This window comes from Muscardinus avellanarius (genome assembly GCF_963383645.1).
Source record: "Muscardinus avellanarius genome assembly, chromosome: 3".
In the NCBI taxonomy this organism is placed as follows: Eukaryota; Metazoa; Chordata; class Mammalia; order Rodentia; family Gliridae; genus Muscardinus; species Muscardinus avellanarius.
Window position 1 is genome coordinate 167,457,389 of NC_137788.1, and position 24,938 is coordinate 167,482,326.

Genomic DNA, 24,938 nt, shown 5'->3' on the forward strand with positions numbered 1-24,938 from the left:
ACTACGGACCCCGCACACCGGCCGACTCCCACATCCCGGCCCCGCCCCGGCCCCGCCCGCAGCTCCCGCACCCCGCGGCACCCCGGCTCCACCCCGCGGCGGGCGCGGCGCGCAGGCGCAGGCGGGGAGGGCGGCGCGGGCGGAATGGGGACCGCAGCGGCGGCGGCGGCGGCGGCAGGGGAGGGGGCGCGCAGCCCGAGCCCCGCCGCGGTGTCGCTCGGCCTGGGCGTGGCCGTCGTGTCCAGCCTGGTGAACGGGTCCACGTTCGTGCTGCAGAAGAAGGGCATCGTGCGCGCCAAGAGGCGAGGTAGGGTGGCGCGGGCCGCACCCGCGCCCGCACCTGCACCCGCACCCGCGCCCGCGCCTGCACCCGCGCCCGCACCCGCGCCGGCACCCGCGCCCGCACCCGCACCCGCGCCGGCACCCGCACCCGCGCCGGCACCCGCACCCGCGCCGGCACTCGCACCCGCACCCGCGCCGGCACCCGCACCCGCACCCGCGCGGCCTCCGGGCTGCGGGGTCGCGGTGGCCCCTACGCCGCCCGGGAGGCACCTCCGCAGATCCGAGCCCTCGCGGGGCTCCGCCGCTGGCTCTCCTGACTCCCACGCCCTGCTGAGCACCTCCGCCAGCCGTCTCGCAGGCCCCGGCAGGTGCTCGGCTGGAGCCCGGGCCTGCACCCCGCCGCCCCGCAGGTCTGGCTGTTTCCAGGACGCGGGGTGCTCGAGCCCAGGGCTGCCTGTGCCGAGGCCCGCGGCCTGGCCTGCGCTCAGGAGAGAAGGTTGCTGCTTTTGCGCCCCTGCAGTGGCCACAGCCGGGCGGCGGCCGAGGAGGCGCTCACTCTCAGCGGCCAGGCACGTTCTTTCCAGTGGCTTCTGTCCTGCGGTCCTCGATGGAGCCACCCTGGGGTGTACACTTGAACCCTCTAGATACTCTTGAAGCACGCGGAAGGCCGGCTTAGAAGCGAGCCCACGTGGGCTCACTGGTGGGAGGCACCAAATCCCACCACCCTACTGGTGTGGGAAGACGCTCTGTGCCAAGAGAGGCTTGGGGAGCAGGTCTTGAAGCTGAAAACGGTTTTCAGGGGGAGTGAGGAAAGCTGTACCTGTGGGCAGTAATCTGGTGTTACTGGAATTAAGAGCTCTCTGGCAAGGGGCCTGGCCGCCGGGGTCATGGGTTTTGAGAGGAAGTAAATGTACTTAATAGTTCAGATTCCAGATCACAGGTGAAACTTTTTCTGAGTTCCCTGGATGGTGAGCCAGGAGGGCTTTCAGAAAGTAAAGTCCTGACTGACTCCAGTGAAAACATGGCGTGGAGAATATTTTTCTTTAATTTACAAGTGAAAGCCTTGTAGGCTTCATATAAAACCTGAATAAAGTCAGTCATAAGTTTCAGGGATGCAGATGTGTCTGGCAAGTTCACTTTCTTTAGGGACCATCCATCAGTTTGACAGTCTTCGGGTCAAGTGTTTGCTGTGACTCAAAAATCAACAGAAGCGTGGTGGTGCACACTTATAATCCCAGTACATGGGAGGCTGAAACAGAAGGATCAGTTCGCAGCCAGCCTCAGCTACTTAGTGAGGCTCTCTGTACTTTGTGAGACCCTGTTTCAAAATAAAGAATAAAAAATTGGGCTGGAGCCGGGCGTGGTGGCGCACGCTTGTAATCTCCGTGCTTGGGAGGCAGAGACAGGAGGATCGTGCAGGTTCGAAGCCAGCTGTGCTGGCTTAAGAGACCCTGTTTCCAAATAAAAATATAAAAAATAGGTCTGGGAGTGTAGCCCAGAGGTAGAAGGGCTTCCAGAAACCCCAGTACCACCAAAAAAAAAAAAAAAAAAAAAAAAAAAAAAAATTGGGCTGGAGGTGTAGCTCAGAAGTAGAATGCCCCTAGGTTCCATCTACAGTACAGAAAAAAAAAAAAACAATCCAACCACAGATGTCTTCTTGATAGGGTGGTGAGAGAAGGGGACTTGACCTGTGTGGTGTGTGGTATCCTCTCAGGACCCCAGGGTAATCCGGAGGAATACAGGGCACACACCTCACAAACCCAAATTGAGTAACAACTTAGAAAATGCTGGACTTGGATTCGGGAGGCTGAGACAGGAGAATCCGGGTTCCTGGCCAGCCTCAGCTACTTATTGAGGCCCTCCACGACTTAGCTTAGTGAAACCCTGTTTAAAAATAAAGAAGAAAACTATAGGGCTGGGGATGTAGTGTAGAGGTAAAATGCCCCTGGGTTCCATCCCCAGATCCCCAGTACCGCCAAAAAAGAAGAAGAGGAAGAGGAAGAGGAGGAGGAGGAAGGAAGAAAATGCTGGACTAGCCCTCTGATCAAGGTTATAAAATCTGAGAAACCATCACAGCCAGGGGAACCTCAGGACACAAGACATTGGGAGAAAACAAAGTATACCTAAATATAGGCTTTACTTAGTAAAACTAAATAAGCCAAGCATTGACTAAAATTAAGTGTGCCATTTTTGCCTCAATGCATATCTTTAAGGGAATTGGTGAATAAGAAAATAAACACAAATACAACTTTAAAAAATGATGGGGAGCCAGGCATGGTGGCGCACGCTTGTGATCCTAGCATCAGGAGGCTGAGACAGGAGGATCACAGGTTCAAGACCACCCTTAGCAGCCAGGTGTGGTGGCTCACACTTGTAATCCCAGCATTTGGGAAGCTGAGACTCAGCTACTTAGTGAGGTCCTTTGCAACTAAGTGAGATCCTGTTTCAAAATAAAGAATAAAAAATAGGGCTAGGAGTGTCCTCTTGGAGGTAGAATGCCCCTGGGTTCAATCCCCAGTGCCACAAATAAATAAATAATAAAAACAAAAAACTTTTGGAGCCAGATGTGATGGCACAAGCCTGTAATCCCAGTACTTGAAAGGCTGAGACAGGAAGATCATGGGTTCATGGCCAGCCTCAGGAATTTAGGCCCTCTGAAACTTATACCTGTTCAAAATAAAAAGTAAAAAAGGGGGGGGGGCTGGGTTATAGCTCAGAGGTAGAATTTCCCCAGGGATTATTCCCCAGTACCACCAACAATTAAATTAAGTTTAAAAATTACAATGAGTATCTAGCTCAGAGTTAGAAGACCCCTGGGTTTAATCCCTAGTAGAAAACAAAGAGGGCCAGGCAGGTGTGGTGGCACAAGTTTGTAATCCCAGTACTTGGAAGGCAGAGACAGGAGGATCCTCAAGTTTGCAGCCAGCTTTGGCTACTTAGGCCCTCTGCAATTTAGTGAGACCCCGTTTCAAAATAAAGAATAAAAAAATAGGGCAGAGGGTGTAGCTCAGAGTTCAAATCCCCCTGGGTTCCATCCCCAGACCCGGAAAAAAAAAAAAAAAAAGAGGAGTTAGGTATTTTGGCTCACAGTTTTAGAGGGTCCAGTCCATGTTCTGTTGGCCCTGTTGCTTTGGCAGCATGTCATGTTGGTTTAGAGAGGGGCCAGCCACACACATCACAGCTAGGAAAATATGGGGTCCCGCTGTCTCCTTCCAGGTCTCTTGCCAGGCCCCTCCTGCCAGCTCTGAAGCCTCCCAGCAGTGCTTGCTACACTGGGAACCAAGCTTTTACCATATCGAATTTGGGTAGACACTTGAAACCCAAGCTGTGGCAGATGTCAAGTCGATTTCCAGGAATATCGCATCTATTTTCATTCTTTCTTGCACTGCTTGAAAGAAGCATGCTTATATTTAGGTGTAGCAAAACATAACATGTATTCAAAAAATTTTCCTGTCATTTTTTCTGTGGTTCCTTCCTGGCAGACATGACTGACAGCCCCTCCTCCATTGCCCGTTTCACATCAGCAGAGCAGGCCAGCATTGGTAAAATATCTGACACCTCCCAATCTTGGAAGCCCCTTGGCTTCTCTCCCTTGGGGTGTGCAGGGGGCATCTTTGGTAGAGGAAAGAGAACCAGAAGCCCTTCTGTGGTTAAGGCAAGGAGGAAGGGGAGGCTCTGTAGAGAGTAGGGACCATACCATGTTTATGGCTTTTTTTTTAATGCAGTACTGGAGATGGAACCCAGGGGCATTCTACCTCTGAGCGGTCACCACCAGCCCTACTTTTTATTCTTTACTATGAAACAAGGTGTCACTAAATTGCAGAGTACCAACCTCCCTAGTACTGGGATTACAAACTGGACCACCACATCTGCACTGTGGCTCTATGAGTCTTTGTATCCACCAAAGAGTGTTCATTGATGGTTTTCAGTGAATGTTTGATAGATGGATAAAGAAACAATATAACCATTATACTGAGTTGCCCTGGAGAGATTAGGGAGAGGAAGGAGAGTGTGTTACTATTGCTGGACTCTTGCTCAAAACACAGAAAAAGTGTTCTCATTAGAAACTATGAGAAACTTAATTACAGTGTTTTTTGTATTATGTCCATCATTGTGTGGATTAAGCTAGAAGTTCAAACACTTTTCTTTTGGTACTGAGGATTGTATTTTTTCTTTCTTTTCTTGGTACTGAGGATTGAACCCTTGGAGTTATTACCTCTAGCCATGCCTGTAATCCACTCCTTGGGAGGTTGAGACAGGAGGATCACAGGTTCATGGACAGCTTCAGCATTTTAGCAAGGATCTCCATAACTTAGTAAGACCCTATTTTTAAGTAAGTAAGTAAGTAAATAAATAAATAAATAAATAAATAAATAGAGTAGGGCTGGGGGTATAACCCAGAGGTAAAATGCCCCTGGGTTCCATCCCTAGTACTATATACACACAAACCCACACACAAAATAAATTTTAAAACTAAATAAATAAAAGAAATAAACAAGGTCTTGATAAATTGTTTAGGTCCTCTCAAAATTGCTGAGGCTAGCCTTAAATCTGTGATCCTTCTGTCTCAGCCTTCCAATCATCCTTTTTTTTATTTTCTTTTTTCTTTTCAGTACTGAGGATTGGACCCAGGACATTCTAACTTTGAGCTACACCCCAGCCCTATTTTCAATTTTTTATTGTTAAACAATATTTTTTATTTTTTATTTTATTCTTTATTGTCTAACTGAGTTGAGGAGGGCCTCATTTGCCAGGAACCTGCGATCCTCCTATCTCAGCCTCCCAGGTACTGAGATTACAAGCATGTGCCACCACACCCAATTTCAACCAATTTATTTAAACATTCTTTCCATCTTTAAACCACTTTATCTCAGAATATGATTGACATGTAGTTGGGTGTGGTGGCGCATGCTTGTAATCCCAGGATTCAGGAGGCTGAGACTGGAGGATTGCGGTTTGTGGACAGCCTCAGCTACTTAGTGAGGCCCTTTACAACTCAATGAGACAGACCCTGTTTCAAAATAAAGGAAAAAAAAAATTGGGCAGGGGGTGTAGCTCGGAGGTCGAATGCCCCTAGGTTCCATCCGTAGACAGACAGACAGACAGACAGACAGACACACACACACACACACACACACACACACACACACGAGTATAATTTACATGTAAAGAGCTATGCATATTTAATGTATACTTCTCCATGAGTGTGGATAAGTACCATCACTGCCACCAAGAAATTTTAACTCTTGGGTTTAGCTCAGTGGCAGGGCATTTGCTTAGCATGCATGAGGCCTTGGGTTTGTTTTCTGGGATTGGAGGAAATAAAGAAGAAAAAGAAAAAGTGTTAATGTAATGCTGAAATTGAGTGGGGGGGGTTGTCAGAGAGTATGGGGCTGAAGGAGAGGTACAGCACTTAAAAAAAAAAAAAAAGCCGGATGTGGTGGCACAGGCTTGTAATCCCCACACTTGGGAGGCAGAGACAGGAGGATAGCACAGGTTCAAAGCCAGCCTCGCTGGTTTAAGAGACCCTGTTCCCAAATAAAATATAAAATAGGTCTGAGAGTGTAGCTCAGAGGTAGAAGGGTTCCATCCCCAGTACCACCAAAAAAAAAAAAAAAAAAAGAGGGGGGGGAGAAAGAGAGAAAGGGAAAAATACAAAAAGTCCTCCAGGGTTTATTCACCAAATGTAACATTGAAATTGAGGAAGCCAGGCGTGGTGGCGCACGCTTGTAATCCCAGCTTTTGGGAGGCTGAGACCGGAGGATCGAGGTTCGTGGACAGCCTCAGCTACATAGTGAGGCCCTCTGCAACTCAGTGAGACCCAGTTTCAAAATAAAGAATAAAAAATAGGGCAGGAGGTGTAGCTCAGAGGTTGAATGCCCCTGGGTTCCATCCCTAGACCCGAAAGAAAAAAAAAAAAGAAATTGAGAGGGGGGGGTCACGAAGGAGGTAAAAGTCAGCCAAGTCACCAAAAGCTACTTAAATCAGACTGATGCCTTCAGGCAGTATCTACCAACAGCCGGGAAAGGGATGAATGAGCCCTGCAGCTCAGCAGAAGCACTCTGATATTTAAAGCAGGGGTTTGGGGTGGGGCTAGCAGTGTGGGAATGCCGATGCTCTCGGGACATCCAGAGTCTCCCAATATCTCTGCTCTGGCTTCCCGGTTCTGCCTCCTGTCCCCACCGTGAGGTCCCGTGGGGGAAGAGAGGGACCTGACCCATCAGTTAACGATTGTTTATAAACTATTTCTTTGCATTTTTTAAACATTAGAGTATAATTGTATAGGGAAAGCTGTGCTTATCTGAAAGGGGCATTTTAATGAATTTTGACAATAGGTCCATGTAACCAAGACCTCTGTAAACCATGACCATAGCCTAGAGTCTCTTCCTGTGTCTTTCCTCTGCACCCTCTCACACCATGGTGTTCTCTCTTCTGATGGTCACCTGCAGACACTGGTTCCGTTTTGCCTGTTCGTTGTTGATTCCTCCTCCTCCTCCTCCTCCTCCTCCTCCTCCTCCTCCTCCTCTTCTTCTTCCTCTTCTTCTGTGAGTCTGAGGATGGAACCTTGGAGCTACACCCTCAGACATATTTTTTATTCTTTATTTTGAAACAGGGTCTCACTGAGTTGCAAAGGGCCTAAGTAGCTAAGGCTGGGATTAGGATGCGCCACCATCCCCGGCTCGTTCTGCCTGTTCTTAAGACCCACGTAAATACAGCCGTATGATGTGTGTTCTCATGCACCTACCTGCTCTTGCGTGTGGCTGGAGGCTTGGTCACAGCACGTGTCAGTGGCATGTCACCTGTTTTTGCTGAGCAGTGGTTTGAACCTTCCACAGTTTGATTATCCGGTCTCCTGTTGATAAACATTTCGAGTGTTTCAAACTGTTGCTGTTTGAATTGAGCTGCAGTGAATATTGCTCTCTTCTTCACCCTCAAATCCTTTTGGTTTGTGGTTCTGGGGTTTGGACCCAGGGCCTCAGACCCCCAGGCAAATGTCTAGCACCGCACTCCACTCCAGGCCCCTAGACTTCCCTTTTGAGTGGATGTTTTCATTCTCTGGGTAAAACCTTGGAGTCACAGTGCTGAATTGTGGGTAGGTACATGATAAGTTTTAGAGAGCTGCCAAATGTTCCCCCTCTGCAGTTGTGACATTTTTGCACTCCTCAGCCGTGGGCGGCAGTTGTGGCTGAGCCACGCTCTGCCACACTTGGTGGTGTCGTCAGTTCAAGGGCAGCTGCTCCAGTGAGTGTGTGTGGACCTCACTGCGCTTCTAATTTACATCTCCTGATGCTTAATGGTATTGGCATCTGTAGAGGAGCCGACTGGTCATCTGAGGTGCTCTTGTGAATATCTTTGAAGACTCTTGCCTGTGTTTTCCTGGGTACTACATTTTAGTTACTGGCTCACAGAGTGTGAATCTGCATTCACTCATTTCTTAGGCTTACAGATTGTAAACATTTTCACTGGCCTCTCTATTTTTTAATTTTTAATATTTATTTACTTATTTAGTTAGTTAGTTATTGGTGGTACTGGGGGTGGAACCCAGAGGCTTTCTACTTCTGGGCTATACTCCCAGACCTATTTTTATATTTTATTTGGAAACAGGGTCTCACTAAGTTGCTGAGAGCCTCTCTAAGTAGCTGAGGCTGGCTTCGATCCTGTGCGATCCTCCTGTCTCAGCCTCCCAAGCGCGGGGATTACAAGCGTGCGCCACCACGCCCGGCTTGGCCTCTCTTTATTTTCTTTTTGTGTGTGTGGTACTGGGGATTGAATTGAGGGCTATCCTATCTCTGAACTACACCCCAGCCCTATGTTTTATTTACTTGTTTATTTATTTATGGTGTTAAGGTGTTAGAGTAGAGCCCAGAGTCATTCTACCTCTAAGCCACACTCCCAGCCCAATTTTATTTCTTCTTTGGAAACAGGGTCTCACTAGGTTGCTGAGGGCTTTGCTAAGTTGCTGAGGCTAGTTTTGAACCTGTGATCCCCCTGTCTCAGCTTCCCAAGTACCAGTATTGCAAACATGTGCCATCACATCTGGCTTTAGTGTTAAGTTTTTAAAGTTCTTTGTATATTCTACATATTAGTCCTGTGTAAAATTAGTAGCTGGCAAAGATCATCTCCCATTCTGCAGGTTCTCTCTTTATATTCTTGATGGTTTCCTTTGCTACAGAGAAACTGGGTTTTCTTTTTTTTTTTTTGGTACTAGGACTGGACCCCAGGAACATTCTACCTGTGAGCTACACCCCCAGTCCTATTTTTTATTCTTTGTTTTTTTTGAAACAGGTATCACTGAGTTGCAGAGGGCCTAAGTAGCTGACACTGTCCACAAACTAGGATCCTGTGTCATCACGCCCAGCTTGGGTATCTATCTCTCTCTCTCTCTCTCTCTCTCTCTCTCTCTCTCTCTCTCTCTCTCTTTTGTGGTAGTGGGGGTGGAACCCAGGGGCTTTCTACCTCTGGGCTACACTCCCAGACCTATTTTATATTTTATTTGGAAACAGGGTCTCACTAAGTTACTGAGCACCTCACTAAGTAGCTGAGGCTGGCTTCAAACCTGTGCAATCCTCCTGTCTCAGCCTCCCAAGCACAGGGACTACAAGTGTGCGCCACCTCGCCCGGCTCTCGGGCATCTCTTAAATAGCCACTGTGTGTTCAGCACACTCAGGAAAGACAATGGTTGATTCGGTACTGTACTTGCTAACTGTTCTGCAGTGTCCACCATGGGACGTTCTTGGCTCAGCTTAGCTTCTGACTCAGAGGACAGCCTGGGCCACGCTTGCCTCCGTGCGCTCACAAGGACTCAGGATGGGAGCCCCAGCAACGGAGCCAGCAGCAGGGCAGAGGGCTGAGCAGGCAGGTGGCATGGCAGCTCTGCTGAGGAGCCAGGCCCAGGCTGCGACACAGGTGGACCTCGGCTGCCAGGAGGCCTGGCCCTCCCCAGTCTTGCCCTGATGGCACGGACCTCATCTGACTGTCCTTGGCCCGCTAAAGGTCATTTTTACCCCATGTGCGGAGCCTAGCAACGTGGCTGCCAGCCTACTAGCGTGCAAGTGAGCTGCAAGTCAAATTCTCGTGTAGAAAGAGGAGTCTCATCAACCCTTTACCACAGTTGTCCATATTCCAGTTTTGCTGACCACCCCACACCATCCTTAGCAGCATTCTGCCTCCATATGCCGTTACTGTGTCTCTGGTCGCCTTGAATCTGCGAGGCTTCCTCAGCCTCTTTGTCTTCCTGACCTAGCTGCCCGTGGAGCGTGCAGACCTGCCTGTCAGCACAGCGCTCCACAGCCGGGGTTCCTTGACTTTTCCTGGTGCCTCGGGCAGGATGGCAGATGTTTTGTTGCGTCTCTCTCTGTGCATCCCAGCAAGAGGCACACCTGTCCTCGTCCCTTTGCTGGTGACATCAGCTTGAGCTACTTGGTTCATAAGCTGATGTCTGTCAGGCCTCTTGGAGAGTGAACCCAGGATTGTTTTACTTCCAAGATATACCCCAGCTTTTAAATTTTTATTTTGAAATGGTGTCTCACTAAGTAGCTGAGGGTCTTGCTACGGTACTGAGGCTGGCCTCAAACCTTCTAACCTGTCTCAGTCTCCTAAGTACTGGGATTACAGAGGTGCACCACCGTGCCCTGCTACAAGTAACTTTTTCTCTTTGTCATTAATTTAAAAAAAGGTGTTGGGTGTAGTGCAGTGCAATTGTAATCCCAGCATTTGGAGACAGGAGGATTGCGGTTTGCGGACAGCCCTAGCTACTGAGGCCCTTTGCAACTCAGTGAGACCCTGTTTCAAAACAAAAAATAAAAAATAGGACTGGGGATGTTGCTCAGAGGTAGAATGCCCCTGAGTTCCATCCCCAGTACCACAAAAATAAAATTATGTCTCTGTGAACCCCTTGTTTGCTTGTTTGTTGGCATATGTATCTTACAATTAGACTACTTGCCTGACGTTTTTCTCCTTTTTCTATAGGTACCTCTTATTTAACAGACATTGTGTGGTGGGCTGGCACAATTGCAAGTAAGTGCCCTGTGTGGCAAAGTCTGGTCTTTTTCCTAGTCATTCCTCTGGACCTGTAGGTAAAAGGCCCATAGGTTCCACCCCCAGTATCAGGCACATACACAAAAAAGTAAAAATAAAAAATAGTATTTAAGCCGGGCGTGGTGGCACACACTTGTAATCCCCGCGCTTGGGAGGCGGAGACAAGAGGATCGTGCAGGTTCAAAGTCAGCCGCGCTGGCGTAAGAGACCCTGTTTCAAAAAAAAAAAAAGAAAAAAGTATAAAATAGGTCTGGGAGTGTAGCCCAGAGCAGAAGGGCTTCCAGGAACCCCAGTACCACCCCCCAAAAAATAGTATTTAAAAATAAGCCAGGCAAGCCAGGCATGGTGGCACACGCTTGTAATCCCAGCACCTAGGAGGCTGAGACAGGAGGATTGCACAGGTTCGAAGCCAGCCTCAGCTACTTAGTGAGGTGCTCAGAAACTTAGTGAGACCCTGTTTCCAAATAAAATATAAAATACGTCTGGTAGTATAGTCCGGGGGTAGAAAACCACTGGGTTCTACCCCCAGCACCACACACACACAAAAAAAAAAGCCAGGCATGGCAGCGCACACTTGTAATCCTAGTTCTTAGAAGGCTGAGACAAGAGGATCACAGGTTCATGGCCAACCTCATCTACTTAGTGAGGCCCTCCATGACTTAGTGAGACCCTGTTTCAAAATAAAGAATAAAAAATTGCGCTGGAGGTATAGCTCAGAGGTAGAAAGTCCCTGGGTTCAATCCCCAGTACCACATACCCACAAAATAAAAACATAAAATTAAAAAAATATTTAAAACTTAAAAAACACACAAGGATATGTTAATAAAGGGTAGAAATATACTCCACTTTACACTCAAGCTAGTACTGCCAGCGGTGCTGGGTGTTTCCATAAAGGGCTGAACTGCTCCTTGGACTGATTGCTCCAGTGCAGCTGTGGGTCTGCTCTCTGCAACCGCGATGCTTACTTGATGTGCAAGTGATGTTCCATGTTGCCTCCTCTCCAGCAGTGTGAGGCCGTGGCCCTTGCCAAGTGGGGCCTTGCCAGCTTCAGTTTTGAGGTCAGGGCTGAGAGAGCGCTGCAATCGCCACCGTCTTCTTATGCTCTCTCCACAGTGGCTGTTGGTCAGATTGGAAACTTCCTGGCTTACACGGCCGTCCCCACCGTCCTGGTGACTCCCCTGGGCGCCCTTGGAGTACCATTCGGGTGAGAGCTGAGATTCTGCATTTTCTTATTGAATGTGTGGTTTAAATATAAAAGCAGCAAGACAATAACTTCTCATTTTAACTCTTTTTGTTAAAAAATAAAACTGTAAGTGAAGATACCTGTTCAGAATGCGACTCAGTATTGTTTAGTTTTATTTTTTATTTTTTATTATTTTTGGTGGTACTGGGGTTCCTGGAAGCCCTTCTACCTCAGAGCTACACTCCCAGACCTATTTTGTATTTTTTTATTAGGAAACAGGGTCTCTTAAGCCTGCGAGGCTGGCTTCAAACCTGCGCGATCCTCCTGTCTCCACCTCCCAAGCGCGGGGATTACAAGCGTGCGCCACCACACCCGGCAGTATCGTTTAGTTTTATCCTTTTATTTATTTATTTTATTTATTATTATTATTATTATTATTATTATTATTATTATTATTATTATTATTATTTTGGTGGTACTGGGGATCCTGGAAGCCCTGCTACCTTCGGGCTATACTCCCAGACCTATTTTATATTTTTTTATTTGGAAACAGGGTTTCTTAAATGTAGTTCTGAAGCCGGGTGTGGTGGCGCAGCTTGTAATCCCCGCACTTGGGAGGCAGAGACAGGAGGATCACACTGGTTCGGAGCCAGCCGCGCTGGCTTAAGAGACCCTGTTTCCAAATAAAAATATAAAAATAGGTCTGGGAGTGTAGCCCGGAGGTAGAAGGGCTTCCAGGAACCCCAGTACCACCAAAATAATAATAATAATAATAATAATAATAATAATAATAATAATTAATAATAATGTACTAAAAAAATAAGTATGTCAGTGAATAGAATAGAGAGCTCCTAAGTAGGCTGGCCCTTTTCTGTATTGGTTTAATATGTGATAGCATAATCGCCACAACATGTATGTATGTATGTATTTGCTTATTTATTTATTTATTTATTTTTGTGGTAACAGGGATGAAATTCAGGGGCATTCTACCTCTGAGCTATATCCTCAGCTCGATTTTTTTATTCTTTATTTTGAAACAGGGTCTCACTAAGTTGCAGAGGGCCTCACTAAGTAGCTGAGGCTGGCTGTGAACCATGGTCCTCCAGACTCAGCCTCCCAAATGCTGGGATGACAAGCGTGCCCACCACGCCTGGATCTGATATTTATTTCTTATTTGGAAACAGGGTCTCACTAGGTTGCTGAGAGCCTTGCTAAGCTGCCAAGGCTGGCTTTGAACCTGCAATCCTCCTGTCTCAGCCTCCCACGTACTGGGATTACAAGCTGTGCCACCACGCCCAGCTGAGAAACATCTTAACCAATATCCACGTACCCCACACTCAACACACAGATCACCGACCTTAGCTCTGCTTACTCTCGGATCAGGGTTCTCCACACTGGCACTCCCGACATGAGCACATTTCCTTCCACACCGCGGGGTCTGACCTGTGTGTTGTAGGGTGTTTAGAAGCAGCTATAGCCTGCAGCCCCAGATGCCAGTAGTGTCCCCCTGGTCCTCAGGTGCCAGCAGATGTCCCCAGGGCAGTTCATCCCCAAAGGAAGTTTGGTCACTCACCAAACTTCTTTTTCTGTTTTGATATATTTTGTATCTGCTCAGACTGTGATAAAATATATTGAGGTATGAGTGAAGATGCCATTAACTATATACTGGCTAGGTGTGGAAAGAGCCTGAAAATCAGTTTGTGTCGAAATAGCAGCTTCAATATATTCCTAGTGTAGCATTTTACTATTGATTTATTTTTGTCTTTAGAAATTAAATGATAGGCTGAGGCTGAGTATAGCTCAATGGTAGAGCACGTGCTTAGCCTGCACAAAGCCCTGGGTTCAATCACCTGCACCAAAATGCAAAACAAAAACAAAACAAACAACAACAACAACACAACTGAATGAGAAGTAAAATACATCTGCGAAGAAAATGTGGGTTTTCTGGATAAGTATCTGCACTTAGCAGAAGCAGGCAGGATCGTTGGATTTAGGCGGTAATGACCTCTCTCATTTAACCAAAGGTCTATTTTAGCTTCGTACCTCCTGAAGGAGAAGCTCAATGTTCTGGGCAAGCTGGGCTGTCTGCTCAGCTGTGCAGGCTCTGTCGTGCTGATCATCCACTCCCCGAAGTCTGAGAGCGTGACCACCCAGGCCGAGCTGGAGGAGAAGCTGACCAACCCAGGTAAGCCTTCCCTCTGGAGCCTGGTCCACGAAGGCCAGACTCTTTTTTTTCTTTTTCTTTGAAGAACTGGGTGTTGAACCCAGGGGTATTGTACCTCCAAGTTATAACCGCAGCCCTGTTGTTGTTGTTGTTGTTGTTGTTGTTGTTGTTGTTGTTGTTATTTTGCCTTGAAACAAAGTCTTGCTAGTTGGATGAGTCTCACTACTTGCTGAGGCTGTTTTCGAATCTGTGAACCTCCTGTCTCAGTCTCCCAAATACTGAGATTATAGACCTGTGCCGCCATGCCTGGCTGATTTTTTTTTTTTTTCTGTTTTGGCGGTACTGGGGGTGGAACCCAGGGGCTTTCTACTCCAGGTTATACTTCCAGCCCTATTTTTTATACTTTATTTGGAAACAGGGTCTCACTATGTTCCAAGAGCCTCACTAAGTAGCTGAGGCTGGCTTCGAACCTGTGCAATTCTCCTGTCTCAGCCACCCAAGCGCGGGGATTACAAGCGTGTGCCACCACGCCCGGCTTGATTTCTTATTTTTTTATAAGTAAAATACATTACATAGCCAGGCATGGTGGCGCACGCTTGTAATCCTAGTACTTGGGGGTCTGAGACAGAAGGTTTGCAGATTCGAGACCAGCCTCAGCTACTTAGTGAGACCCTCCACAACTCAGCAAGACCCTATTTCAAAATAAAAAATTGGCCTGGGGGTGCAGCTCAGAGGTATAATGCCCCTGGGTTCAATCCCCAGTGCCACCAAAAAAGAGGTTTTTTTTGTGGTACTGGGAGTGGAACTCAGGAGCTTTCCTACCTCTGGGCTATACTCCCAGACCTATTTTTTTTATATTTTATTTGGAAACAGGGCCTCACTGAGTTGCTGAGAGCTTCACTAAGTAGCTAAAGCTACCTTTGAACATGTGCGATCCTCCTGTCTCAGCCTCCCAAGCACTGGGATTACAAGCGTGCGTTACCATGCCCAGCTCAAAAAAGAGTTTTTTTTTTTTTTTAAAAACTAAAAGGTGCTGGGCATGGTGACGCATGCTTGTAATCCCAGTACTTGGGAGGCTGAGACAGGAGGATCGTGGTTCGTGGGTGGACAGCCTCAGCTACTTAGTGAGGCTCTTTGCAATGCAGTGAGACCCTGTTTCAAAATAAAGAATAAAAAATAGGGCTGGGGGTGTAGCTTGGAGGTAGAATGCCCCTGGGTTCCATCCCCAGTACTGCAATAAATAAATAAATAAATAAATAAATAAATAAATAAATAATAAATAAGTCAGTCAGTCTAGATCTCCTCTCAATTACTTCCAGCAGAGCATCCTGCTATACTTACCAGCAGCTCTCGACAGGCGCTGCACAAAGTTACCTTCCTGAGCTGACTTCAGGCCACAGCATCCAGGTCCCTCTTTTGTGGTCAGTGATGAGTACAGCAATAGGGACATATGTCAGCCTCAAGAAGGGGACACATACGTAGCCAAGGCTGCTTCTCCCGTGGTGTTTCATCTCTTAACACTTAGTATTGTGATATTTATTGATTCCCATAAAGGCCAAAGTATTTCTGATACTATAAGATACGAGAATACAAAGGTAAGAGGAAAAAATGATCAGAGGACAGTCAGAACTAGAAGATCCTAAGTGTGTGTGTGTGTGTGTGTGTGTTGCTGAGGATGGAACCCAGGGGCATTCAACTTCCAAGCTACACATAGCCCTATTTTATTTTTTATTTTGAAACAGGGTCCCACTTAGTTGCTGAGGGTCTTCCTAAGTTGCTGAGTCTGGCTATGAACCTGTGATCTTCTTGTCTCAGCCTTCCAAGTACTGGTATTTCAGGTGTGCACCACCATGCCTGGCTTAAGGACTTTTTAAAAAAATTTCCTGATCATATCCAAAGGCTACTTACTTGATCCAAATTTATGTAAATATATAAATACTTAAAATTTATATATAACAAATTATGTATACAATTTTATGTAACCTTAATATCACCATAAGTTTATAATGTTAACACAGTTATCTTTCCTTTTTTTATAGTACTGGGGATTTATTCTACCTCTGCATTACACCCCCAACCCTATTTATTTTTTATTTTGAGACAGGGTCTCACTGAGTTTCAGAGGGTCTCACTAAGTTGCTGAGGCTGGCCACAAACCCATGATCTTTCCCAAGTACTGGGATTACAGGTGTGCACCACCACACCCCGCTGGAGGGTAACTCCTAGAGTTCCAACCAAAGAAAAATAATCCTCCCTCATTTTACACGGAAGTTGTATTTCTGAAAAGTTCAGTGTATATGAAATCCATGCAAACATTATTTTGTACATAAAAATAGACTTTAGGCTCTTATTACTATAATCAGATTTTTCACTTGCCAGTCCAAGGAGAAATTCAGAAATTGTGAAAAGGTCGGACATGGTGGTGCATGCTTGAAATCCAGTACTTGGGAGGCTGAGACAGGAGGATCACAGATTCGAGGACAGTCTCAGCTAATAGTGAGACTTTCAACCAGAGTGAAACCCTGTTTCAAAATAAAAATAAAATATGTCTGGGAGTATAGCTCAGAGGTAGAATGCCCCTGGGTTTAATCCCTAGTACTCCAAAAAACAATTTTGTGAAAACAGGATAATCTATGGTTGTGTGGGGCTGTCTGCACACCCCCACCCACAGTATGCAGCTCCATCTTTGCAACAGGCATTGATCCCCACCCCACCACACATAGCTTAAGACTTCTTCCACCTCAGCCCAAGACCTGGTACTGGCTGCTTATGCCAGGTATTAAGGATTTGCTGGACTGACTCTACAGTAAGGAAATTCATTTAGTAGCTGGCGCAGTGGTGTGTGCCTGTAGTCCCAGCTGAAGTGGAAGGATTGCTTGAACCAGAAGTTCCAGACCAGCCTAGGCAACATAGTGAGACCCTATCTCAAGAAGGAAGGAAAGACAGGAAATATAAGGAAAGAAAATGAGTCTTGTGAGTGGCTATTTTATAAACCTCAAATTATTTACCTTAACCTTTATTTTTATAAACGTGGTATTAATAGAGAAGCCTATGTAAACATTTAGGAGTTATGAAGTTTGGGAGAGCCAGGTATGATGATGCATCCTTGTAGTCCCAGTACTTGGGAGGCTGAGACAGGAGGATCACAGGTTTGAGGACAGCCTAAGCAAAGTAGAAAGATTCTCTGGAACCTAGAGGGATCCTTGTTTCTAAACACAAGTTTAAAAAAAAAAAAAAGCTAGGGATAGAGCTCTCAGGTAGAATGCCCCTGGGTTCAATCCCCAGTCCCCCCCCAAAAAATTGGGAGTGAGTTGTCATTTACATCAGGGCCATGGAGCAGGAGTTCCTCCGTCAGTTGGTGTAGGTGCTCAGTTTCACCAGCCCCTCCAGCTTGGGCCCTGGTGGCTAGGCTCGTCGTACGTCCTGTCTCCTCAGGGACAGTGGGCAGTTGCAGGACCTGGCAGGTTGGTCATGGTGTGCACTTGGCGTGGGGCAAAGTTGCCGTGGGACCTCCAGTGGTTAAGGACTGGATCAGCACTCATCCTGGGGCCCAGGCATCTTTGAGGAAGATAGCAAATCCATGCTGTGTTGGCTCTGTGCTGCAGCAGCTTGGGACTGTGAGTTTTCTTTCCTTTTTCTCCTCTGTTTTTCTTTCTCTCTTCTCCCCTTCCTCCCTTTCTCCCCTCACCCCTTCCAGTGTAGACCCAAGGTCTTGCTTATGCTGGGCAAATGTTTTACCACTGAGCTATATCCCCATCCCCAATGAATGTTTTAGTTTGTTTATCTTTTGGAACTGGAGGTTAAACCAAGGGGCAGTCTACCTCTGATCTATACTCAGCCTAGTTTTATATTTTATGTATTTGTGTATTTATTTATTTTTATTTATTTATTTGTGGTGCTGGGGATGGAACCCAGGGGCATTCTACCTCCGATGTACACCCCCAGTCCTATTTTTTTCTTTATTTTGAAACAGGGTCTCACTGAGTTGCAAAGGACCTCACTAAGTAGCTGAGGCTGGATGCGAACCTGCAATCCTCCTATCCCAGTCTTTCAAATGCTGGGATTACTGCTGGGATTACAGGCATGCACCACCACGCTCATTCATATTTTAATTTGAAACAGGATTTCTCTTAAATTGCGAGGGCTTTGCTAAATTGCTGAGGCTAACCTTGAACCTTTAGTTCTCCTGTCTCAGCCTCCCAAATACTGGAATTATAGGCATGTGCCACCATGCCCAGCCCTATTTTTTTTTTTTTTTTTTGTGTGTGTGTGTGTGTGTGTGTGTGTGTGTGTGTGTGTTGCTAAGGATTGAAACCAGGGGCATTCTACCTCTGAGCTACACCCCCCCAGCTCTATTTTAGTTTTTATTTTGAAACTGGGTCTAAGTTGTGGAAGACCTTGCTAAAATTGCTGGGGCTGGCTGTAAGCATGCAATCCTCTTGTCTCAGCCTCCCAAGTACTGGGATTACAAGTGTGTGCCACCACTCTCAGCTCTATTTTATTTTAGTTAGTTAATTAATTTTGTGGTACTGGGGATTGAACCCAGGAGCGTTCTACCTTCAAGCTACACCCCCAGCCCTATTTTTTTTTTTTTATTCTTTTATCTTAAACAGGATCTTATTAAGTTGTGGAGGGCCTAAGTAGCTAAGGCTGGCCATGAACCTGTGATCCTCCAGTTTCAGCTTCCCAAGTACTGGGAATTCAAGCATGGGCCACCATGCCCAGCTTTTATTTTTCATTTTGAAACAAAGTATTGCTAAATTGCTGAGGGGTTCACTAAGTAGGTGAGGGTGGCCTTGAACCTAAGAACTTCCTATCTCAGTCGCCTGAGTACTGGGATTCCAGGTATACTCCACTGCACCTAGACCTGTGAATGCTTTAATGGTGAAAGTGATCATGGAAACAATTTTTGGCAAAGAGTTGGTGGGTGCAGTAAACTCCAGAGAGTACCCACCTCTCTCCTGTGCACCCTTGCCTCGGTGATGGCAGGCGGCTGGTGGGGTGAGCTCGCTGCCGCCTCAGCCTCGCCTCTCGCCGGGGAGGCTGGTGGGCCTGTAGTCATGGGCTGCCCTCCCTCTGTCTTGCAGTGTTCGTGGGCTATCTGTGCATTGTGCTGCTCATGCTGCTGCTGCTCATCTTCTGGATTGCGCCGGCCCACGGGCCCACCAACATCATGGTCTACATAAGCATCTGCTCCCTGCTGGGGAGTTTCACCGTGCCTTCCACCAAGGGCATTGGACTGGCAGCCCAAGACATCTTGCACAACAACCCGTCCAGTCAGAGAGCCCTGTGCCTGTGCCTGGTGCTCCTGGCCGTGCTGGGCTGCAGCATCATCGTCCAGTTCAGGTACATCAACAAGGCTCTGGAGTGCTTCGACTCCTCCGTGTTTGGGGCCATCTACTACGTGGTGTTCACCACGCTGGTCCTGCTGGCCTCGGCCATTCTCTTTCGGGAGTGGAGCAACGTGGGAGTGGTGGACTTCTTAGGCATGGCCTGTGGCTTCACGACGGTCTCTGTGGGCATCGTCCTTATTCAGGTGTTCAAAGAGTTCAATTTCAACCTTGGGGAAATGAACAAATCGAATATGAAAACAGACTAGAGTGCAGCCAAGGGTGGGGGGCTTGAGGAACAGCCTTGGATATGGCCTCTGCTCCTGACCGGATGTGAAGTAGAGGATACCCTTGGTCCCTGTGTGAGAGCTGCCCAAGTACTGATGGGCCGTCCAGTGGACACCAGAGCGTCTGGCTTGGCACCAGCGCCCAGCCCTCTGCAGCCCCAGCCTCCCTGTGGTGGCCTGGGGGGTATCTGTCTCTGGTGAGATGAATCTTATTTTCATTTTCATTAACCTGGAAGCTTTCATGACTCTCCTTTCCTTTTAAAACATTTCAACATGGTTTAATGAGAAAATAAAGATGGGCTCTTTCTGGTTAGTCTTCACAGGAGAGTAGATGCTCTTAATTAGATTACTTTGGAAACGGGAAAAATTATCGTCTTGAAATCTGGTTCTGTACAGTAAATGTGACTGTAATTGTGTTAGTTTGCACTAAGCATGTATAACATTCAAGTACCTCAGTCGAACAAGAGGTGTACACCTTGAATCGTTTTTAATTCTCTGACAAATTGGCTCTGCCACACCCACTGGAGACTTTTCAGTAGTGACTGGAGAGAGGAGAGTAAGTGCTCATGACACAGTGCTCCCTTGGCAGGACACCTCTCAGCAGCGCCAACCAATTCCAGTGCCTTTACCACTTACTCACTTAATCTGACTATTACAGTGTGTGTGTTCTCGAGATTAGAATAATGCCACTTCCTTGGTTACACCTTAACATCTCAATGTTGAAATTATAAATAATTGTAAAGCAGTTAAAAATAATTGTATTTAAAAGTTAAAGTATTTTCTTTCAAAAATAATAATAATAATAATTGTATACTCACTGGAAGATAGTCAAAACTAAAAACATATTAGAGCAAATCAACCCATTTAGCATGTACTTATTGTCCAAGTAAAGACAACTGATTCAGTCGTGTGAGGTATTTTATTTGCATTCAATTTACGTTACTGGGATTCAGTATCAAGTGTGCCCACATTCTCTTTCAACTGGCGATTGTGGGCATTCGGAAGAAACACACTATTTAACTTGATAATAAGATCTTTGAATGAGAAAATCACTGTTTAATGACATAGATACTGAGTATCCTTCAATGTAGAATCAAGTTAAGGGAAATAGTTTAGTGTAGAATGGTTTCTACAAATTAGAACACACAGAGTTTTCAAAGGAATTTCTAGAAAAGATGAAAATAATGTGGCTGTCTCATTGTTTGAGATGGTAGAAAATCCTCAAATTGCTCATCCAACCTCTCATTGAACTTTAGGAATGTGCAAGCTTCTGGGTTTGATCCCCACAACTAAAAATAAAGCAAAGCAAAACAAATTCCTCAATAAAAAACACCAATTAATTGTGCTAGTATTTGGATCAAAGAGATAATTCTTCCGTCCATAGCAACCTTCTGTGTATATTAATTTGAGCAAAACATGAAGTAACACACAATTTTCATCATGATATTGTATAATTTACATGTAGTGATTTATCCAAACAGGGAACTATAGTAAATTGAAAGATGAAGTTGAATAAAGTGGATTAGGTGAAGTAGAACATGAATTGTTTTTTTGTGGTACTGAGGATGGAACCCATGGCCTTCTATCTCCCAGCTATACCCCCAGCCCTAATTTTTATTCTTTATTTTGAAACAGGGTCTCACTAAGTTGCAGAAGACCTAAGTAGCTGAGGCTGTCTGCAAACAAAAATCCTCCCAAATACAGGGATTAGAAGGGTAGGCCACCATGCCCAGCTATAATATGAAATTTAATAATATCCAGTTAAAGTTACTAAAAAGCCAGGCATGGTGGCACGGGCCTGTAATCCCTGGGAGGCTGAGACAGGAGGACCTCAGATTTGAAGCCAGCCTCAGCAACTTAGTGCAGCCCTTAGCAACTTAGAGACCCTGTTTCAAAATAAAAAATAAAATAGGGATGGGGGTGTAGCTCAGTGGTAGAAAGCTCCTGGGTTTAATCCCCAGTACCACAAAAAAGTAAAAATATAAAAGAAATAGGGCAAGGGGGTACCTCAGAGGTAGACTCTTGGATTCAATCCCTAGTACCCTCTTCAAAGTTACAAAGAAAAAATGTTTTTCAAGGCCATAAAAGAACCTTCTTTCCTTCCTTCCTTTCTTTTTTGTAGTGCTTGGAAAAGGTTCTTTAAATTTTGGAGATTACATAAAATGAGGCTAGTTAACTGGGCGTGATGGCGCACGCTTCTAATCCCAGCATTTGGGAGGTTGAATGAAAAATGAGGCTAGAGGTATAGCTCGGAGGTAGAATGCCCCTGGGTTCAATCCCCAGTACTGAAAAGAAAAAAAAAAAAAGAGGCTAGTTGAACATGAAAGAAAAAATAGGCCTTTCTGAATTAAAAGTATATGTGCTGACCTTAGTCTGTCAGTGACTTGTGAAGAGCAACAACAAAGTCATTTAAAATAAAAAATAATCCTATAGTAACTGGTAGTTAATAAATGCTCCAAAGGTTCGTTCCTCTTATCAGCTCTTGAAGGCTAGTGTTTTTGGCATCAGTATTTTTAGGAATCAGGCCTTCATTTATTGAACTGAACATAACTGAAAATGTTATGTCGCAGGATCAGTATACTTTCTGGTTTAAAAATAGAATCCTAAGTAAGGAGTTTGAGAAAAAAAAATACATGTGGCTTTTCAAGAATCATGAGAAAGTTCATGGTGTGGAAATTAATGATGTTTATTTTGCTAAAGCTTACATGTGAAGATTAGTTTAAATGCATCCACTGATGTACTAAGTTAGACTTTGACAATTATGCCATGTATATTCAGAGGTGATAATTCTTGATCTTCCCCCTATGTTTTTAGAGTAAAACCAAATCTCAGTATCAATGGCTCTGAAAGTACCTGGTTAGATCCTGCAGGTTTCCATCTGTTCAGCAGGCTTCCTCAGTGGGTTCCCAGCTTATGTTCTAATGGGAAGAGGAACACGTCCTTCGTTGTTTTTTCAAATGTGTGACAGTAGCTTTTAATAATTTATATGAGTAGTGTTTAAAGATCTAACTTTCAGGTTTAACATTGAGAATATAAGTTCAGATTTATACTATTATTTTACAAATTCACTTCCATAATTTATTTTGGAATGCAAAGAAAACAAAAGGCCCCAGAGTGAGACCTTATGGGAGCATAAGTGGGATGGACCCAGGAGCAAATGCACACAAAGCTTTCTTTAGGCTTTATTCTTTAGCGTCCATGTCTGATAAAACAGGAAAAATAACTACTGTAAAGCTGTTTTCCTCGATCCCAGTTTCTAGAATTGCTTTTCTTGAGGGGAATGGGGGACTGAGCCCAGGGAAATCCTACCTCCAGGCTACACACCCAGCCCTTTTTTAAATTTTGAAACAAGATCTCACCACCTTGCTGAGGGTTCACTAAATTGCCGAGACTGGTCTTGATCTCCCGTGATCTTCCCATCTCAGCTTCCTAAGTATTAGGATGAAGGCATGCCTGCCACCACCGCCGGCTCGCAGAATGACTTTTTGTAGAATACTTAAAGAGGCTATTTATCTACTCTCCTGCTTGGACAATGCCTTTTCTTGAATCTTTACATTTAAAAAACCACTCCCTGTTCTGCTCACGGATCAACTGTATAAGACCAGCTAACGATTCTCACCTAGACCTAGTCCCAGGAGCCTCCTGGAGCACTGTGCTGTCTGCATGACCCCAGTGTCTCTCTGTGGAGAGGAGGTGCTGGGGCCTTCGGGAGGAGTCTGGTTTTCTGGTAGCTCTGTTCATCATTCAGACTGTCATTACAGTCTCTGCATAGTAAGATGTCAGTGAAATATATTTTGCTGCTCCTTGTTCAGCAATAAGAAATATTCTCCCAATTCCTAATTTTCAAGCCAGCTTGTAAGACTCAGTTTTATTTCCAGAAGTTCACCCCAACAGTAATTGTTAGTCTTTGTTCTCTGGGCTATATGTCTCTGCTGATGAGAGAATTCAAATGTGTAGTCACTAGTTCTCTTCTTTATTTTTGACAGCTCAGTTCCTGGCAAATACTAGGCTCAACTTTTAGAGGGAAGTCTCGAGTCTTCTGTAGAGACTCTGATGCAGGAGGGTCTCCAAGGGTGGGCACTCAGTTCATGGAAGTAGGTGTGGGCCATACAGGTACAGCCCAGTACCCTGCTACACAATTCCTTTTCTTTTTTTTTAACGGTGCTGGGGATTGGACCCAGGGCCTGCCATGTGCGTGCTAAGTGCTCCATCACTAAGATGCAGCCCAGCCCTGCTGTGTATTTCATGTTGGGAGGCCCTAACTCTCCTCTCCAAGCTGCTCTACTTATCCATGAGAGGTGAGAGCAGAGAGGACCTCCATTTACTCACAGAGCCATGCCCAGTGCTCTTCTCTGATGCCTGCAAGGTCCTGTTGAGGTCTCCTGTGACCCAGCAAGACTGGATTAGCTTCTGTGGCCTGGGAGTTCTTCCTCTCAGTGTGTCTGACAGCAAGGAGGCTGTTTAAGTCACCAGGCAGGGCTGGATGGAATCTTGGTATTCTGCCTTCTCAGGGACCAAAGTGAACCTTTCTTCCTTAATGCTGACCTTCCTTCTCGTGATGTGTCCATGCTCATTTTTTGTCTGTTTTACTCATCTTCATAGCTGTTAATTTGCATTAATGTGAGTTGGCAAAAAAAAAAGAACGATCTGTGTACCAAGCAATTTCTCATACAAATACCTCAGTTTTTTGTATTGTTCATTCCCACTTCAGTGTTTCTGGTCATTGGTCATGAATGTTAAAGGGAAGCCCCTTAGCTCATAGATAATTTTTTACAGCTGGCCAGATTTTTTTTTTTTTTTGAGTACTAGGATGGAATCCAGGGGCACTCTCCACTGACCACATCGTCAGCCCTTTTTATTTTTTATTTAAGACGGTCTTGCTAAGTTGCAGAGGCTGGCCTCGAACTTTTGATACTTCTGCCTCAGCCTCCTCAGTTGCTAGGATTACAGGTGTGCACCATTGTGCCTGGCCTGACTGGATTCTTATACCTCCATAGTATACTTGACAAGATTAAAATTACAGGAACAGGAATGAGAATTTGGCCCAGTACCACTACTTGTTTATTCTCATGCACATTTCTCATATGCTACTAAGTGCAACAAAATAATTATATTTTAAGAAAATGTAAGCCAGGCGTGGTGGCGCACGCTTGTAATCCCCGAAACAGGAGGATCATACAGGTTCGAAGCCAGCCTCAGCTACTTAGTGAGGCTCTCAGCAACTTAGTGATACCCTGTTTCCAAATAAAAAATATAAAATGGGTCTGGGAGTATAGCCCAGAGCTAGAAAGCCTCTGGGTTCCACCCCTAGAGCCACCCCCCCCCAAAAAAAAGAAAATGTAACTGCTATTACATCAAAAAGTTGTCTAATAAAAAGTTGATATTCAGTAGAACAAAGATCATGTAAATATCTATCCCAAATGTACCCAAAGCAATGAAAAAGCAGTCTAAAGCCCAGAGAGCTAGGGAGAGGGATTTCTTTCTTTTTTCTATTTTCCCCGATTAGTGCAAATACAGGTGGGCCGCTTAACCTTTCTGTGCCTCCGTTTTTCTACCTCTGAAGGGGAGGGACGGTTCTCTATCATACTTTCAGCAGTGTTCTGATGGTCTCCGATGAGAGCACCGTGCTCAGAACTGCTCTGGAAGGTACATGG

The 24,938-nt window shown here is 45.7% G+C and overlaps 1 protein-coding gene across 1 annotated transcript; it reads left to right on the forward strand.

The window, feature by feature from the left end:
* Positions 1–144: 144 nt before the first annotated feature.
* Positions 145–19,266, forward strand: NIPA1 (NIPA magnesium transporter 1; the record flags this gene model as incomplete). The annotated part of the gene is made up of 5 exons (XM_080692147.1): positions 145–307; positions 10,252–10,299; positions 11,434–11,524; positions 13,528–13,688; positions 18,755–19,266. The coding sequence occupies 5 exons, from the start codon at positions 145–147 to the stop codon at positions 19,264–19,266; spliced, it is 975 nt and encodes a 324-aa protein (XP_080548273.1).
* Positions 19,267–24,938: the final 5,672 nt, after the last annotated feature.